Source organism: Colletotrichum truncatum (genome assembly GCF_014235925.2).
Source record: "Colletotrichum truncatum strain CMES1059 chromosome Unknown Contig_0013, whole genome shotgun sequence".
NCBI lineage: Eukaryota > Fungi > Ascomycota > Sordariomycetes > Glomerellales > Glomerellaceae > Colletotrichum > Colletotrichum truncatum.
This window is the reverse complement of record NW_027222410.1, coordinates 213963-232889: the sequence shown is the minus strand read 5'-3', so window position 1 is coordinate 232889 and position 18927 is coordinate 213963. Positions and strand designations below refer to the sequence as shown.

At 46.9% G+C, this 18927-nt stretch overlaps 4 protein-coding genes across 4 annotated transcripts; all 4 read right to left on the bottom strand.

Moving 5' to 3' along the window:
- Positions 1 to 1147: 1147 nt before the first annotated feature.
- Positions 1148 to 5617, bottom strand: CTRU02_215126 (reverse transcriptase domain protein; the record flags this gene model as incomplete). Its single annotated transcript, XM_070206373.1, has 1 exon — positions 1148 to 5617. One exon carries the CDS (start codon positions 5615 to 5617, stop codon positions 1148 to 1150), a length of 4470 nt encoding a protein of 1489 aa, XP_070059932.1.
- Positions 5618 to 6072: 455 nt separating this feature from the next.
- CTRU02_215125 (uncharacterized protein) lies at positions 6073 to 6243 on the bottom strand (the record flags this gene model as incomplete). The annotated part of the gene is made up of 1 exon (XM_036731923.1): positions 6073 to 6243. The coding sequence occupies one exon, from the start codon at positions 6241 to 6243 to the stop codon at positions 6073 to 6075; it is 171 nt and encodes a 56-aa protein (XP_036576311.1).
- Positions 6244 to 7856: 1613 nt separating this feature from the next.
- Positions 7857 to 9014, bottom strand: CTRU02_215124 (transposase; the record flags this gene model as incomplete). Its single annotated transcript, XM_036731924.2, has 1 exon — positions 7857 to 9014. One exon carries the CDS (start codon positions 9012 to 9014, stop codon positions 7857 to 7859), a length of 1158 nt encoding a protein of 385 aa, XP_036576312.2.
- A 6058-nt stretch (positions 9015 to 15072) lies between these two features.
- On the bottom strand, positions 15073 to 15798 carry CTRU02_215123 (uncharacterized protein; the record flags this gene model as incomplete). The annotated part of the gene is made up of 3 exons (XM_036731925.1): positions 15073 to 15304; positions 15358 to 15641; positions 15760 to 15798. 3 exons carry the CDS (start codon positions 15796 to 15798, stop codon positions 15073 to 15075), a joined length of 555 nt encoding a protein of 184 aa, XP_036576313.1.
- Between the last annotated feature and the right edge of the window lie 3129 nt (positions 15799 to 18927).

Below are 18927 nucleotides of genomic sequence, written 5' to 3'. Positions count from 1 at the left end.
ATGTCAAATTCTCCAATCGGGGCGAATTCCTAGAGCTCTAGGTAGTAACATTTCTTTTTTCTGATGCTGGGTAAAACACACATGTCAGTAATTGCCACGGTACTCAGCGCCCAGAGTCTAGAAAGCAAGCCAGGAACCAGCACCATGGCCATTCAGATCGGGAATGTCAAGACTCCCTTGGATGATTATCTTCCCTCCAGGGTGGGCCATAAAGTCTGTACTCTGGGTCTTATTACGATACGACGTTCAGGATCCATTAGCGCTTCTGGTGGCTGTAGTCTGGAGAATTTTTTTCCATTCACTCGCACGTTTCTGTCGTCATGGTTGTAGGTCTGTATGTCTTCGGTTTCTCATTTAGAGAGGGACCGCCATTGTAAGAGACGCCGATATTAGGAATCCAGTTGTCCGGGTCTGAATGGCTGTTTCAATGGCCTTTGAAGTCATCGGCCGAGGTCAGCGCATAGCCGCCACTTTTTGGACATGAGCGTGGGCGACAGGCAGAACAGAAAGCAGTGCAATGAAAGACCGAAAGCGTACATCTGTGGCACATATTAGCGATGCAATTAAAGCAAGCAATTAAAAAGAAGTGACAAGTCGAGTTGGTCTTGAAAAGAGCGACTGTGTGGGAATGAGCCAAAGGAGCGTAAACGTTGGGAAGTTATAGACATCGAAACGCAAATATCGTAGCATTCCTGATTGTTTTTACTTCAAATATATTCATTATAATATATCCAGGAGATTTAAATGCATTATGTTGAGAAGCCCGGGGCTTCCTCAAAAGCCACCATCTCTGTGGGCGAAACCAGCACAGAACGCTCAGAATGGGAAAAGTGGTGTTGTTGGTTGGAAGAACTAACTAACTGGCTAGAGGGCTGTGGAGGCTGGCTAAGACCAGTGGTGGCGGCCGTCAGCCCACGTGACGGGCCGGCGAGGCCTGCCACCCACACCCCCTCTCAGACTCCTCAGCGAAAAAGCAGTAGAATAATAGGAAATACAGGAAAAGTCCCAAATCCTCCAAATCCGAGGAGTTCTCAACTATTAGAAAACTCGGTCAATTACCGGTTAAACCTGGCCAATAGGAGGCCGTGAAATCCTCCGAATCCCGAAGTCTCAATATCAATAGTCCCACAGTCTCAAAATCCCCCTCTCAATCCAATCCCTCCGCCATGCCCAACAAACGAACGAATTCCTTGTGTTTGACCGCAACCAGTGGCTTCGTGAGTCCATCGGCGGCCATATCAGCGCCCTTGATGAGTCGGAGTTCGATGCTTTTCGCAGTGTGAACCTCCTGTATGATCCATTTGTATCGGACGTCGATGTGGCGGGTTCGTGCCTCGTTGAGTGGGTTCATGACGTTGTCGTAGCCGTTGGCACTGTCAGTGAACATGATAGTAGGCGTGGTGATGGGTTTGCCGAGCAGTTGGGAGAGGCAACGTCTGATCCACTTCACAGCAATTGCCGTAGGTGTGAGATTGATGAATTCAGCCTCCGTGGTGCTCAAAGTCACGAAAGTCTGTTTCTTTGACTTCCAAGCAATCGGCGCACCAGCGAGGAAGACGACGTAACCACCTGTCGAGACTCGTGATGGCTTGTTGTCAGCGAAAGAGGCATCTGCAGCAGCGTAGAGCCCCAACTCGTTGATCGTGGGGATGCCTCCAAGTACAATACCGAGATAAACGGTGCCCTTGAGGTATCGGAATAAGTGCTTAATAGCACGAAGATGGGCCTTAGAAGGCCCTGAATTCGCCTGTGACAATTTACTGACGGTGTAGGCCATGTCAACGCGAGTTCCAGCCACCAGGAAGTTAAGGCAGCCGGTTTGTTCGATGTAAAGTTGTTGTTCGTCAAGCGAGCACTCGTTCTTGTCCCAGGTGACGGGCAGATCGTCAGTGGTCGCCATAGGCGTCTTGACAGCACTCAAACCATCAAAGTCGAATCGTTGAAGCACTGCTTTTGCGTACTTGGCTTGGGAAACGAAAATCTTACCGGCAGCTCTGTCGCGTTCAATCTGGAAACCGAGAAAATCGGTAGCCTCGCCGAGGTCTTTAAGAGAACAGACCTTCTCGAGGAGACGACGAACTTCCATCATGACTTGCTTGTTGGGAGCGGCGATGGCGTTGTCGTCGACGTACATAAGAACGTACGCTTTAATCTTGTGATTGACGAAGAGACAAACCTCCCCATCAACAGCAGTGAAGCCAATTCGTTCCATTTCACCCTTGATAAGTCGAAACCACCAAAGTGGTGATTTTCTCAATCCATAGAGTGCCTTGTGGAGCAGCCAAACCTTGTTGTCTGCAGTGGCGTAGCCAGCGGGGGGCCGGACGTACACCTTAACCCCCTCTGGAATCGAGGCGGCTAGGAAAGCAGTGTCGAAATCATATACTTCGTATTCAAGATCGAGAAGTGCGACAACTGCGAAGAAAAGGCGGGTTGCGGTGGCAGAGGCAACTGCAGCGTAAACCTCTTGCGATGACCAGTCACCTTTCTCGTGGTTTCCACAAACCACATATCGGGCCTTGTAGCGCACGATTTCGTTGTTTTTGTTGGTTTTGATGTCACATACCCACTTGCCGGGCAGGACTTTAGCGTCACGTGGTGGGTAAACGACTTCGTAAACCCCCTTTTCCGTGAATTGAGTCATCTCTCGTTCGAAGGCTTGTTCCCACTGGGGCCACTGTGGGCTCTTCTGCGCCTCACGGTAGGACTTCGGGATCACCACGCCGTCGGGTAGGACTTTCGAAAGGGCAGTAGCAGAAAGCACGCTGAGAGAGAATTGACGAGAAGTTAGTGAAGCTGGAATGTCAGCAGATAGAAAAGTCTTTTTAGCATAGGAGCGTACGCCACTGGCGGCTCGGTAGTGACCAGGTGGTCGCTGGGCTGAGGCGCGGCGAGGTCGAGAGGACTCTGCCGGTTGACTCGTTGCTTCCTCAACAATCGTGGAGAGGGAATCAGGGTCCTGGTGATCAGTTTCCATTGTTTCCACGGAAGCGACGAATTCGTCATCATTCAATTCGTTAGTAATGCTGTCACGAGGTGTAGCAGTGGTCTCCAACAGGTTCTCTGGTGGCGGAGACATGAGATGTGTATCAGTGGGTGCCATCGCTTTTTCAACGATGGTCTCATCTGGTTTGGGATCACCAGTCACGGGTTTTTCACCTTCAATAGGCTTCTGACGGATGGTGTACTGGATGATGATATCTGGTTCGACAAACGCAGCATCATGTTCAATTTCATCAATGTTGGGTGTGCCAGTAGTTGGAGGCAACACTGTCTTGTGCGGTTCCTCACGAAATCGAACATCTCTGCAGCGAATAACCTCCTTTCGATCAGGCAGGTAAACGTAGTAAATGTGGCCACGAAGAGAACCGTAACCGACGAGGAATCCCTTGATTGCTCGTGGTTCCATCTTGGCAGAGCGCATAGGGCGTCGAGGGCCCTTCTTGTGTACGTAGGCAGCACAGCCAAACGTTCGGAGATGTTCAATGTGGGGGGCCTCACGTTCAGCAGCCAAGTTCAGCTCTCTCGCCATGATCTCGTGAGGGCTCAAGTTACCCTTGGAGGGTGTGGGCAAGAGGTTGAGAATCTGAGTCACCGAATCGATGCTGTAATCCCACAGTTCCTCTGGAAGGGACATGTCAATCAGCTGTGTCCGGGCGCCTTCGACGATGGTACGACCAGCACGCTCAATAGTACCGTTCATGGAAGGCGTGTAGGCAATAGTCGTGTTGTGGCGAGTACCCTCGAAGTAGGGGTCGTTGAAAACCTTGATTAGCTCGGGAGCATTGTCAGAAACCCAAACCTTGGGCTTGAGGCCGGTGAGACTGTAGAATTCAGTATCCCATTTCTTGATAGCTGCCAGGATGGTGGCAAACTTGTGGTTGGGCAGAAAAACAACCCAGTGGTAACCACTATACTTATCCATGAGGTGTAGAACCTGACGGTTCCCTTTTGTTGATAGGGGAAGAACACCAACGAGATCAAGGTGAATTTCATCGCCAATACTCGTAAGTGGAAGTGGGTGGTCTCGACTAATCCGTTCAGTGGATTTGCTGAGATGGCAAGACTCACAGAAGAAAGCGTCAATTTCTGACGTTGTGAACCGAATGCCAACACGGCGGCAAGCCTCCACAACACGTGATGGGTGGGCGTGAACCAGCCGGCGGTGCATCAGTTCAAGAGACGGTCGCTGGGTAGCCCGGAAGGCGGCGAGGCTGACAGCAATATCTCGAGGCACGTGATTTCCAGTATCATGAGTCTCAACGACGCAGACGTCAGAAACCCAATGAACTTTGGCAAGGGAAGTGCGCTGTGTCACGTGTATGAGGCTTGAGGTCTGCCAATCATATTCCACGTGATCACGACGAAGTTTTCCAGGGCTCAGTAAGTTGGCTGGGCTGGAAGGGTTGTACTCAACGTTGTGAAGTGTCCAATCGTGAATAACGTCAGGGTTGGTGGGGTCTTGGGTCTGGAAGAAGACGGTGCCCACGCCAAGTGACCGGACTGGGGCGCCGGAGGCAGAAGTGGAAGGTGTCAAATCGCTCTTTTCAGCGTACTTGACGAAATATCGCAAGTTGTTGAAGGTTGAAGTAGTACAACCAGAATCGAGAACGATATCGTCTCGGGTGATGAGGTCATCGCGGGCAGCAGTGAAAACTGCTGGGCTGGCGATGGAGGCAAGGGCAGACTGACCCAAGATGGCAGGTGACGCTCTGACAACAGTCTGGCGGGTGCCATCAACAGAAGTAGGCTGATCCCAGCGGCAGCGATCGCCACACACGTGCTTTCTCGCTTTTTCAATCAACTTATCCCGGTTGACGTAGTGTAGAGGGATGAGATTGGGGTGGGCGACATAGCACTTTGTGGTCTCGTGATCACAGTTGCAGTGGTCGCACTTCTTCTTTTCCTTGGAGGCAGTGACAGTGGAGGTGACGGTGGTGGTGACGGCTGGAGAGGCAGGACCCCCACTGCCAGCAGACTTGCCTCCAGGTGTGTTGCGAATAGTGGCATAACTGCGCTTTTGATCCTCGTCTTGGGCAAGCGTGTAAATCGTATCAGCCACCTCATTCCACGTGGGATGGGTGGCGCCCTTCGATGTGAAATGCTTGTACGTATCGGGAAGTCGGTCCTTAAAGAAGTTAAGGAGGAAAACAGCGAGGAAGGAGTCTGGCAGACGACCGTGAATGGTCTCAATACGCTTTCTGAGGTGGTGACAGCGATTGAGGGCATCGTGAAGAGTCTTGTGATCGTTGGCGGTGGTCTTGGCAAACTCGTCAACAAGGGCAGCTGTGGCGTCTTGTGAGATTCTCGGAATGTGCTTCTCGAGCGCCTGCCACAATTCGTAAGGGTTTCCATCGTCAACCCAACCCGCTGTGCAGAGTCTGTCAAGAACCGATTCGCTGGCGTTCATGAGGAGACCATTCGTGACGTTACGGTTCTTTCTCCATTCCTCTGCAGCGATAGGGTCAGCAGGGCGAGGGACGTCAGTCTCGAGGAATATCTCGAAGTCGTATCCTCGCAGGGTCGCTGTAACAAGCATGCGCCATGTGTTCCAGTTGGATTCACCTTTCAGGCGAGGAAGAGGCGTGAAGACGGTCTTGAAGTCGTTTTGAGACATCTTGAAGTGAAAGTGAGGGTATCACAACAGTGCGGGACAGACTTATAGTCGCACCTCGATCACAGGCGTTTCTCCGAGGCCGCAGCTTTGGAGGCGTGTCTGTACGTTAGATGGCTTACTTTCGCTGCCACCTACGCGTGCTGTTGGATTGTGTAGGAGGGAGAATCTTGCGTAAGAACACGAGAAATGGGTGGAATTGTGAGATCCGACCGTAGAAATACGGTGAATCGAAGGGAAGAATGAATACTCGTAGAAGATACGAGAAACTGATGGGCTGGTTCGAAAAACCGAAGCTGAAATGGTTGAATTCTCGTGAAAAACGAGGAATCGAAGTAAAAGTTGTAGTTGTGACTGAAAAGTCTGTTGTTGACCGTGGTGTTCGTGAAAACCAGTGGGTTGTGGTGGTCGGTCGCGTGCCACGTGATATTCGTGCGCGCCAGGCAGCCAATGTCGCGTCAGAAAGTGAAATTCGTCAGCGAAGAGGAAGGAAAGAAAGCGAGAAAATCGCACAGAAGGGTAAATAAAGCGAATAAAATCGCAAAAATTCGTGAATCAATAGAAAATTGACAGACGAGTAGAATAATGGGTAAAACGACGTTATTCCGAAAGAATAACGCTGGGCTCATAACCTGTGGGCGAAACCAGCACAGAACGCTCAGAATGGGAAAAGTGGTGTTGTTGGTTGGAAGAACTAACTAACTGGCTAGAGGGCTGTGGAGGCTGGCTAAGACCAGTGGTGGCGGCCGTCAGCCCACGTGACGGGCCGGCGAGGCCTGCCACCCACAATCTCAATGGGCAGCTAGTAGGATATATGAGATTTCAAACAAGTCAGGGGCCAGCTTAAAGAGTATCATTTAAAACGTTGGCTTTCTGCGTGGATAGAGCAACTGGTAGAGAGCTCAAAGGACTTGTAAAGTTTGCGATGTGAATTGGAGCTCGTACAAAAATACGACGACCTCTTATTATATGGCTGTGTGCCTATTGTAGGTTGGCTCGGAATAGCCCCAGACCAGATTAATTAGTCATGACTCAAGCCTGCCAAAGTCAGCTGCGTTACGGCCATCTACGCAGCTAATCTCCGCGGCTCTTGAATCAGCTTTGGCAAGTGTCGATGACTAAAATACTCGGCTCGGATGGTTGTGCTGTTGGCATGATCCGTGTAATCACATCTTGACTGAAAACCATGATGTTCATCACAGAAAATTAGTTTAGCAGTCACCGATTGCCTTGCTAGAATAATACAGATTGTCACTCGTTCTTAAACTTTTCAATAGATTGTTTGAAGTCGTCATACTCTAAGTCTTTCTAAGTATTAGTTCATACGGTACCACAAAGACCTTTAACCCATGCTTGCACACTCTTCCCTTAGCCGTCTCTGTTGTCAGCGCAGCTATCGACTTCGCCTATGGTACGGTCTTTCACACGGCCCATAGGCGATAAGTGGTACAAATCTTCGCTTCCGATGGAGGTGCCGTAAAACATGCTGCCCTGTTGACAACTACTTTGAGAAACATTCCTCAGAGTCTGATTTCATAGGCAAAGGCTGCATCGCCAGCAAACACCTACAATCCAAGAAGCAAGAATAGTCTTGTTAAGATAGCGCCTGAATCGCAGAAACCGGTTGGTCTGCTAGTAGAAAAACTGTTGGTAAGGCTGTTATATCGCTGGAGAGCGCTAAAGCGCATTAGATTGCCATAGGATGCTTGATGTTCGCCAAAATCACGATCATTTGGAGATATGCCTTCCAGGGTCATCACCCGATACTTCTTATTCTAGTTGTAGACTTATGGTTTTATCAATTGGTGGAGAAAAACCATTATGGGATCAGCAATTGGGCGAGCAGCTCTAATGATACCTGATGCCAGAATAACGGAATAACATTCTTGGCTCTTTGATCAACCACAATACGCATCATTCTTGCGTCGCATCTTGCACCCAGAGACTTAACAAGTTCGTTGGCAACATCAATACCTACTGCACCTTGTAACAATAGCCCTAGCACTTCATCGCTGAATTTTGAACTGCTTGTTTCTTTTTCGATGACTTTTACTGTAACCCTTACTCATTCACACTGTCTGTCGAGCAAAACCTTTCCAGTTTCGAAGCCGTGGAACGCCATCTCAAAACGAGGCACGCCAATGGGTTGCGCGACATAACGTCGCACACCCACTTCTCGCACACCCCCACATTTCGCACACCCATAAATTGGGTCATCATGAGGTATTCATCAACTTCATAACTATAAGTCTGATTCGTCTCCTGCAACTGTGATACTATCGCCAGTTTTAATAGGTAATTCAGGCTCGCTAGATTCATCTGAGCTATCCTCAATTTCGCCAGCCTCAATTTGGGCTTTGTGAATTGCCTCAATGTTGGCAAACTTCGAATTTGGGCTCATTTGGACCTTACGCCGCTTCCGTACCATTCCAGCCTCAACTTCTGCTTCCAACATTGCAATCTTCTTCTCTGCTGTAGCCAATTGATAGTCCTTTTCATCAAATCCCTTTTGAACCTTCCGAAACAACAGTCGCTGCGTTTGCTGATCTTTATCCAACTTGCTGAATAAGCTAAGTTGATCATATAGATCAACTGTCTTCTTGGGCGTTGACCAGGCTACTATGGATGTAGCAGATGCCCAGTTTTCGTCTTTTCCACCATCAGAGGCCCTCATAGGCGTAGAATAGCCTGGCTTTGAGGGCTTGGAAGCATTCTCAAGCAGTAGAGGGCTCATGAGCGGTCGAGCTATCGAAATGGGCCATAGTCCTGTTGCTTTCCAGCCGCTTCTGATATTCTTGCTTGAAAATGCCATCTGGCGTGCTTTTCCATAGCAGGTAAGAAAGTTCCGTTTGCCTACAACTGTAGAATCGTTGTGTTGAATGAGGTATCCAAGCTCTTTTCGATAGGTCGCCTTGAGAGGCCCAAAGACTGCTTGGTCTAGAGGTTGGAGAACGTGGGATGTATGTGGCGGTAGGAAAAGGAGATATATCTTGTGTTTATAACAGAGATACATAAATTCTGTTGTTTCATGACTGCCATGACCGTCTAGGATCAATAGTCTCTGCTCAGAGGGATGATCAGGCTTAGTCAGAGGGATAAAGATGTTCTCAAGCCATTCCACAGCTGTAGAGTCTGAAGTCCAGCCATTCTCAGTTGCTGTGAACTTCCAACCACTGTAAATATCACGTTTATGGATATCAAGAGGAAACCATTGTTGTTGAACCGATTTCCCTCGATAAATAACAAGTGGAGGAAGCGCCTGACCAGTTGCAGAGACACACTCAAGCATAGTTGTCCAAGCCCGAGACCCAGGCTGTTTTTTTCGCATTGATGAGCTTTCTGATGATCCCAGTACTAAGCCATTTGATCCTCTGCCTTCTAGGATACCAGTTTCATCCATGTTATAGCGATGATGTGGTTTGATCGCCTTGATCTCTGGAAGGGCGAGTTGTTGAAACCATTGCCTGATTACATTAGTTGAGGCCCCATTGACACGCTTAGAATCGATGGCTCTAGCTCTATGAACCTTGATTGATGGATTTCTCTTAATAAAGAACTGAATCCAGTTTCTCCCAAGTGGCTGGGTAGTGCCTCTGATGTCTAGGATTCGCTGGGCAAATTCCTTGAGTTGTTGATGTGTTGGCGGCAGCCCTAACGCCGCCTGGATACGCACCCATTCAGCTAAGTGACTTTCCTGTGCTGGAGATAGCTTCTGGAAGCTAGAGAAAGCTACATTTCTTGCCTGTGAACCCTTTAATCGAGACTGGAGGGTTGATGGTGGAATTCCAGCATCATGAGCTGCCTTTCGGACACTCTGCCCACTTGCAACTGCATTGAGAGCTTGATTGACTTCTGTTTCCGTATACTGGCCCATTAAGCGTATAAGAGTAACTATTCAAAGAATTATAATAATCGCTGTAAAAGTGGTGAAGATATTAAAGAATGTTGAAGAGGGTAAAATTCTACATGAGCGATTTATGGGTGTGCGAAATGTGGGGGTGTGCGAGAAGTGGGTGTGCGACGTTATAACTAACACGTGTGACTCCAACTTTTGACAGCACTACTAATGGGCCGCACAGCAGTCATACTAGAAGAGTAATCAGCGAGTCAGCCTTTATTTCCGCAGATATGACCGGAGCAAAAAATGAGTAACATACCTCATAGGTGCAGTTGTTGGGAACCTGAAGGCAGTTGTCTTCAACGATTCGCCATTTTGTACTCTGTCCGGGTGGGCATAGATTTCCAGCCCCGTTCACCCACGTTAGGCTGCATGGCCAACTCTGGCAAGTTACTGTGCGAGCCCCAGCAGGTCCTCTGCATTGAGCTGATGCTGGAGTGATTGCGGATAAACTGAGGATAGCGGTTAAAACAGAGGCAGAATACATGGCGGATGTGTCTTATTAAAAGTAAGCTATAAGTAAAACAATCAATAGAGAAAAGAGCCTCTTGCCTGGAACAAAACTGTTAATTTGATAAGGAGCCCTAGAATTTATGGTTGAACAGCCGTCGTAAGCTACATTAATTAACCGAAGGTAGCAAATTAAGTTCAATATCATCTAATATCCAGGAGACGCATCTGAACTCTAAATGCTTTCGTTGTTGTCTTTAATGCTAATAGTGTTAGGGATATAGGAAATAACCTACCACTAACTACACAGTATGTGAATCCATACTAGTGTCCTCTAATTTATATTATAGGCGTTCGAACCCCAAAGCATACTGTTTTCTTTCCCCAATATTGTGTTCTCCTTACCATTGTAGCTGAATGCAAGGTAGAAGCTTACTATACCCATATTATGCAACTATCCAAAGATCACTACTAAGCCTCAGGACATGGTTACTATGTGGGTCCTTTTGTTACGACCCGACAGTTAACAGACCACTGACGACGACCCCGCAGGGGCTCAGCGGTTATAGGGACGGCCGTCAGCCGTTACGTCGTAACAACCCCCACGGAACGGAAGAACTAGGATACAGGTCACGTGACGATAAGCAGGACCGACGGACGATAAGCGGTCCTGGGACAGGACCGACGGTGCCAAGGGCGGTCCATGGCGATGGACCGACGTCCTGGGTGTCGGTCCCCCAGGATCAGGAAGTGTTCAGCATGGAACCAGACTTGTATATAGTTGGGACTCGAGTCCTCTCGAGTCCTACCTTTCCTAGTTCTTCAGCAATCAACTTCGTGATTACCCTAACCGGTACTTTCAGCTATACCTAAGTGACGACTACTCTACGACTCTTGTTGAGGCCTTGACTGATCACCAAGACCTTTGAAGATCTACGATCTATTCGACCAGGACCACGGAACGACTGTTACTACTCTCAATCCCTGGCTTACTGTTAACACAAACCCACTGTCAGTTAGCTGGCCGTAACATACATACGCCAAAGAATATTCCGCAAAGTGAATCCATCAAAGCGTATCCAAAAAGCATATATCCTAATACTTCCTACCAAAAGTATTCCCTAATTTAAGCTATAGCTATCATGCGAATTAGCTCGTTCAGGATGACCTGCTTCTCAGCGAAAAGTTTGCGTCTTGATTGCATTCCGCGACGAACAAAACTAGCCGGAGACTTTTTCATGGGCAAATAATAATAATAGACTTCCTCCTTTTCATAAGTCAGCCGGAAAAGCCAGGTAGGGATGGTTCGCGTACCAATTCAGCTCTCGGCATCGGCCGCGATGGATCATCAATAGAGCTGTATATGTAGTGTTTGTGCTTTCGTTGTAACTATACATAGACGTCAGCTGGGTAGCGGTGGCTAATTTCGTCGCATCGCCACATGATATTCTCTCTAGCCTTTTCGAAGTTCTTGTTTGTTCTATCCCGCTTTTCTAGGGGAGTAAATCAAGCTTGTGGGTGCCCATCAAAGTGGCTTCCGTGCCAAGAGGAGGGGTAACCCAATCCGTAAGAGCCCACTCACATGATCAACAGGTCAACAAATCATGCCCCTTTAACTGCTTTGAGGTATGCCACCTTGCATAGCAGGTCACAGAAGGTCACCCGCACTACGGCCGGTTAAAAAGCAAACATCTAAAATGGCTTACCGATATTTAGATCCATCCAAAGGGAGTTCTTAGTAAATGCGCCGTGAGATGCTATTAGGTTGGATCATTTGTTGTCTCCTTTTCTAGTTCCAGATGGTTGCCTTGGCCTACCAAAGAGGTCAAAAATATCTTTAGGCGTAAGGTAGCTAATATATATATATATATATTCTTATTATTATTATAAAGTTAGTTACTAGGCCGCCTTTCTGTATGGAAAGGAGCGAACTGTCGCTGGGACTCTACTATCACCATTTTGTTTTAGCATGCTCAAGGGCACTTCTAAAAACATTTTCCGCCGATTCCTGTCTTCTCTTCAGAAGATTGATAGGTAGTATACACAAATAATTATGAAAAAACAGCTGCTAACGTCGGTAAACAGCCTCATTTTACTATTAGCCCGTAGTCACAATCAAATGATGAATTTTCAAAGTCGGCGACTTACAGTTGACAATCTTGTGTTTACAACATTCAAACCTATGGTCATTACTTAGAGCTCCAAAGTTGTGACGAACTAGGCACATAGCAATCAGGCTAGAAAAGGTGTAAAAGAGTGACTTGATTTAGAAAGAGGGTATGAGTCGTGAGGAAGCGCGTACTTGAACGCCTACGGTGTGCGTTTCATATGGCTTACGTAAAACACATCTAGCTCGGTGTGTTCGGTGAGCGTTGACACTATCGTCACAAAAGTCAAAATGTATGAACTGCCTAATGTGAAGATGGTCAGATGCGACATCTATAGTTGAATGCTTGAGAAAGACTAGGTTCTTAATACGGAGACTATATGTTTTCTGGCTTTATTTTCATTAATAATTTTCAAAGTTTTTGGAAATCGTTTGATAGACTCTAAAGTGATGCAACGTGCTTTGCTTTTTAACATGGTCAGCATTTTAGGTGTTCTCTTGTATGCAAGGCTTAGGGTTCTGATTCCTTGCTGTTCTTGAAACAGAGATATGCGGAGGATTGAAATTGAAATGATAGATAGAGTATTACTATTGGCATAGTCAAAACGCTACCGTAGTCATGCCTGAGAGTACAGGTAGAAGCTCCAGACGCCATCATTTGCTATTGCTTGTTTTATTGGGCAAACGGTGTTATGAGGGTCGAGGCGGACCACGGAAAACTTGAGACCTATTGAGCAATAGAAATGAGATAATGGGTGCCTCATGGCACGTACTTCTCTAGCGTTGTAGTCTAATCGATGAAAATTATATTTTGATTACGTCTTTCATTACATTAGCCACGTGTTATAATGTTACGGACGGCAACAATTTCGACTTCAGCCCTTACTGTTGGAATAGCCGGAACTCCAACTTGAAGTGGCTCCGTCGCCAGTAGACCTGCCGATATCAGGGCTGCCCACGTGACGGGCAGTCCGCTAGATGGCTATGAGTTCATGCAATCACCTACTCCGGCACTTCTGGTGGAACTTCTCCCATATAAATCAGACACAAGATAATGCAACAGTGTTCCCCTCAGTCCTTCCTCTTTACGGGTGCTCCTATAATCCCAACACTTGCACTAAAGTAGCTTTTAACATCTAGTCTCTTCTTATGTTACGGCGATTTGGCAGCTTCTTCCAATATTTAGGTCTCAGAAACTACGCAAAAAAGAACTTGGTGTACTGAAGCAAAGTATCTCGCTCGAGAAGAATTTGGATAATTTGCTGTCGGATTTCGAAATTTTCGGTTTCGATAGATCCGAAAATTTCCTTAATGATATAGTCTTGCTAAGCTCCGAAACCTTTCCTCTCAATTAACAGGACTATACTAGGGAGAATGCTCGAATTGAACAGACTGTCGAATATAATAAATACAATGATGATTTCGATCATAGGTGGTATCCAAAGCTCTTGATATTGCACAAATATACCACATACATTAGTACCATATTCTTGCACGCTTGAAACTTAGGCTTTACTACTATAAGAAATTCGTTACTTAAAAATGAAAGACTTCTTCTCTGCATATCAACAGTAGTTACAGAATCCATTTAGAGACATTGTAGTCAGTCAATGTAATTATTGCTACGACAGGATCGAGGCAAACGCAGACGAGGTACCTTACGGTTTAAGTTTTAAATAATTGATATTGCATGTGATTGTGTCATTGAGGCTGGCGATTAAGGTATCTTGCCTCAAGGGCTATGTAGTCCTTACTTTGAATAGCATTACATACGTGACATCGACTTTAGTTATATGCCGCTACAACATCTTGACTGGAAAGGGTTGAAATTTATAATCTTAATACTTCGTTATATAAGCATAAGATTAACTACCTTACTTTAAACCTTGATCTACAGACCTATTGCATTAGTGAAACGACGTTGTCGCCTTATCAGTTTCGTTACCTCAGCTTATGTTAGGAGCTTCTGTTAGCAGGAGCCCTGCTGTCACTAGCTGGCCGTAACAACTAATCAAAAAGCGGCAGGCTCATTTAGAGCGTCTTTCTTCCTCAACAATAGGCTGTCAAGAGACAGAATAGAAGATCTCTCCCAGGGAAAGGCATAACAGGTCGTAAAACGTTAGGACGATCCTAATCCAACTACTATTCCACATCGGCATTGTCGAGAACATGTCCTCTCTCTTCTATGCCCATGGTTTCTGCATCGTCATGACTGTGAGAACCGGCAGTTGCTCGTCATTGATTCAAATATAGTGCACTGTATCCTGTTTTCTTATATTCAGTTGGAGAATCTGAAATTTCCTACGTATACAAAGACGGGTAGAGCTTCGGAAACTTCTTGCTGAAGGATCCGTGCGGACCACCGTAGGGATCGTGTTTGAGTACTGTCTCGCGGCAGCCCTTATTGGGGTGGCCCTCCTTGGCGTATCGCCCGCATATTAGGCTGTTCTCACATTGGGATGCCTTCTTCCGGACGACTTGTTGGCATTTGAAGCGCCGACATGACCGGAACTGAAATTTTAAAACCGCAGCATTTCCAGACTCTCCTCCTGCACGGAAATAGTCGTCCGAGGTCAACCTTCTGGCATCACTAGCTTAGGTCAGTCCCTCAAAACCAGGCTCGGCGAGCTTATGCCTGCATACTGTAGCATGTAGATTGATCCATCACCGCATGCCTGTTGCTTCACACTTAATCACGAAATCGCACTTGAAATCTGCAACCTGAGTAGATGAAAAGCTCCTCGGCCACACATTAGACACGTAGTAGATATATATTCACCCGGTCGGGTGCACATGGTCCACACTAGGTTGCAGTCAGTCCATAGGAATAAATTGCAGTCTACTTCGTAGAAATATTCTAGCCGCTCTTTGGCAATGGGGTTATTGGATATGCTTCAGTGCATCATAAAGATGTGACTATCGCATAAAATATGGCCCACAAAGCCGGATATCCTTGGTAAATCATAAAGTAACCTCTCCCTAAAATGACGACCGACTGAAAACTTAAAGTTCGTCAAGCCAGTTGAAAACCAGGTGAACCTTTGTGGCAAAAGCGTAAGAGCCTGAAGAGCCTTCCCATAGTAGGTTCCTGAGCTCGGGCAGATTTTTGAAAAAGTTCGACGCCGAGGCAGCGTCGGAGAAAAAGTAGTCCTCGGCGGCGACATGCTGCCACGCTGTAGCGTTTTCGAAAAGACTACCCTTAAAGACAGGACCTAGTACATCCAAGGGTTTAGACCTATTTCCCGTGAGTAGAGGGTCTTTAGAATCGAGGACTTTCCGCGCACTCACCCAACCAACGGGGACTTGCCACACTGGACGAAATTTAGGAGGCCGTTGGCAAGGAAAGGCTTCTGGCGCAAGACGGACTCTACATAGGCACGACGAACCTCCATAGTCTGGTAGATAGTCTGGTGGCCAGCGCCGTCCGATGAATCACCTAGGAAGAGCGCAACATGGATATGAGAGTCGTTGTTTGGCCTCGGGTTGTCCTCGAAGCTGAAGGTCGCATTGTTCCAAGCCAGTCTTGCGAGGGGCGTTAGGAGCGCAACGTACTCCGGCAGAGCAAAGGCGTGCTATTGACCCAGTCAGTATGGTTCACTGTGTTGTTTCAGAATTTAAAACCTGTCCCGTAGTGTTCAGATATGACTGATCATGGTTAGACTTGTTGATAGCTTCGAGGCTGGACCATACGTGGCGTGCCAGCGAAACTGGCTGGTAGGCCTTGAGCATTGGAGTCCATGAGGTCTATGGAGTCGTCAGTTCGAGAATACTGGACTGAGAGCATTTTACACACAAATGGAGCGTATGCATCATTCCAGGCTGCCAAATCAGAATCATTGATCTGCTCACGGTAGTGCACACCCTGCCAGTACTGAGTCAATGGGCGCCCACTGAAAGAGAGAGCTGATTCCTCTGTGTCCTTGGCATGCAAACTCAAGAAGCATTAGTAGGTGTTCACTTGCGTAAGAGATAGTACTGACGTCTCGAACTGACACTGAAATTCTTGGTCCGACTGGTTTTCGAGCTTGCTGCTTATAATGTACCAACGGATACTCTGTGTGTTTAGGGCGACGTCTGTGTAGTTGAGGGATTGATATGTGGGAATGGATCGCTCGAGCAAGTCTAGTCCTCGGTTGGCATGGGTCGGAATACCAGAAACTTGAGGAATAAAGATTTGGGCAGAGCTATCACACATCAATATATTTACGTCACCCCCCGAAGAGATATACTTACAGGCTAGCAAGCCACAGGGCTTGACGATTGATTAGGGCAACCATCTTCCTTTGGCAACGGTAAGGTCGGGTTTTTGGACTGTAGAACGGGACAACTAGAGAATTAATGAGTAACGGCTGGCGATGGGAAACAAACGTCGCATCGCGGAACAAAGGATGTTTATAGACGTGGACGTCATGGTACTGAGATGCAGAAGCTCTGTGGAGGGCTTGCTGACGACCATGGGTAGGAGTTGTCCTTAGCTAATGGACCTAAATCAATAGATTCCTCTAGTCCCATTTGCTGAGTTTTCTGAGCTTCTAAGTGCAGCACGGCGAGTGGTTGCGGACAGTCGTCATTGCATTATGACCTCATTGTCCCATGTAAGCCTTCGATCTTATCTTCCGGCATATTACGAGTTGTACCCAATACCTAGCCCGAACGGAAATGCTACTGTGAAGTATTGCATGTGGGGAGACAATGATCAACCCAGTTTCCAAGGGAATGGAAACGAAAAAAAAAGGAGGTAGTGGGCCACGATTTCATCTCGACCGGAATCCGTAAGCTCCATAATGGGTCATGCATCCTAGGTCTGGCTCCACTGATTTTTATCACATTTATGGCAGAACTCAACAGCTGCCTTCGAAAAAGGCGTTATCCCCTCTCCTCTTCTACCCTCAGATTCATGATTTAACTTCAAGGTTCTTTTTTCGTAAGCTCAGGCTATCTATTACAAAGCCTCGAATTTGAGCAGGCGTCGGTCTACCAGGATACAGATGTCGGAGGGTTTCTCTCAGGAGCACCCTAGTAAGTTATTGCACCGAAGAGCACACTCAGTACGGCATTTAGATGTCTACGGCGAGCATTACACAGTATGCCACAGTCCAAAGTATCTCTCTCTCTCTCTCTCTCTCTCTCTCTCTCTTTTTCGTGTCGGAATAATTCCAAGCCATGACGACATACAGAGGTTGACAGAGCTGACTCAAAATGCCATAAGCCAGCCCAGTGGCAGAGACATCAGTCCTCGTGAGGTTTATTCGACAACGGGGACCGGGTCTGCAACTGACAGCAGCGGAGAGCGTCTCACGTTGATGGGTCTAAGAGCCTCCTGTTGTCCGTATGTCCGTTGTATACAGACGACTATGCCATCGACCGCGGTTTGACCCCATTTTCACCAAGTCCTCAAGTTTCTACTTTTAGAGCCATTTTTACTCCGCATTACAATAGATACATTGAAAACATAACATTTTCATCTGAATTGTCAGGCTCCATGAGAAGTAGCGAGTACTTCTAGTACACTAGAATTTTACTAGAAATTCTGTACTGAAATATTAAGTACATAAGTTAACGAATCTGGCAGCCATATATGCCTTGATTGGCTTCACCCCTCCCTTGGCGAAAATGGGGTCATGCCGCGGTCGATGGGATACATCCCCAAGCATTCCTTACGTTAGTGTTGCCAGGGTCCCACTGTTATCCACACAATACAAAAATTGCATTGGGTGTTAATAGTGGAACCCCTGTCGAGTCTGTGCCCATCCACTTACATGATTCATATCAGACTCATCTATGTAGTCAAAATCCTCCGAAAAGGCACTCACTGCCCACTCTCATTTGAACATCAACCCCAACCCTTTGCTCGTTTCGAAGTGAGCCACAACATCGGGCCAACCATAATGCGTTGCCGGCTTACACCGTATAAGACCTAGTCATGAAACCGAACCTCGCCAACATACAATACTCCTTCTAAAGCCGCTGTCTTATATGACACAACGCAGTGTTTTGCAAACGCACGGTAGAGGAGAGCTTGCACAACATTAATGATAAATGATAAATAAAGACAGCGCAGATCGATCACCTGCACAAAATTTACATTGATGGACAGCCGATTGGGAATACAGCATCAATACTTGAATATGGGACTACCAATGAAACAAGACCCTGAAATACAAATTTGTTTGATGCTGCTCACCTTGGTAGAAATCCGGTCTAGTTCCTCCGTAAGTTCAATATGATAAAGCCCGATAAAGGTGAAAGTACGACGGCTTGAATTTGATAACTTCGAGAAATCATTCGTAAAAGTCGCGCGATGTCTTCAGGAACGAATAGACGTGGTCCTAGAGGTGAGTTATGATGAGGTGCGCACAGTTTAGCCTCTGGGCGTCGCTATCTAGAGAATAACTACCTGAAAATTTTACCTCATAATCCGTCTAAATATTTACGAGTCCCATAGAACTATATCAACTATTGTACAAATGGGGCCTCAGACATCGTACATGTTACGATCGATAACATACAAGACTGATGGAAAAACCGCGGCCAAGATGGCTTCTAGGCTCTATACATTGATGGCCCCTCAACATTCATATTACCGGCAAGTTCGGAAACCGTACTTCTTTGGCATTGCTTTATTACGAGGCCACAGGCGGCGCAGTAATCAGATGTGGCAATTAAGGGGATTAATGGAAAATTTAATGGAACTGGTGCGTCATTTAAGGGAGCAATCTCAATGACCCAGTCCAGGATGCATCATCACCGTCAAAAACAAGAGACTCGGTGTCTAATGAAGGATGAAACTGCGATTGCTGCGAAGTGTACGGAATTTTCTCAGCTTCCACGGTCTCTACATAAGTCTCGCTTCCCCAC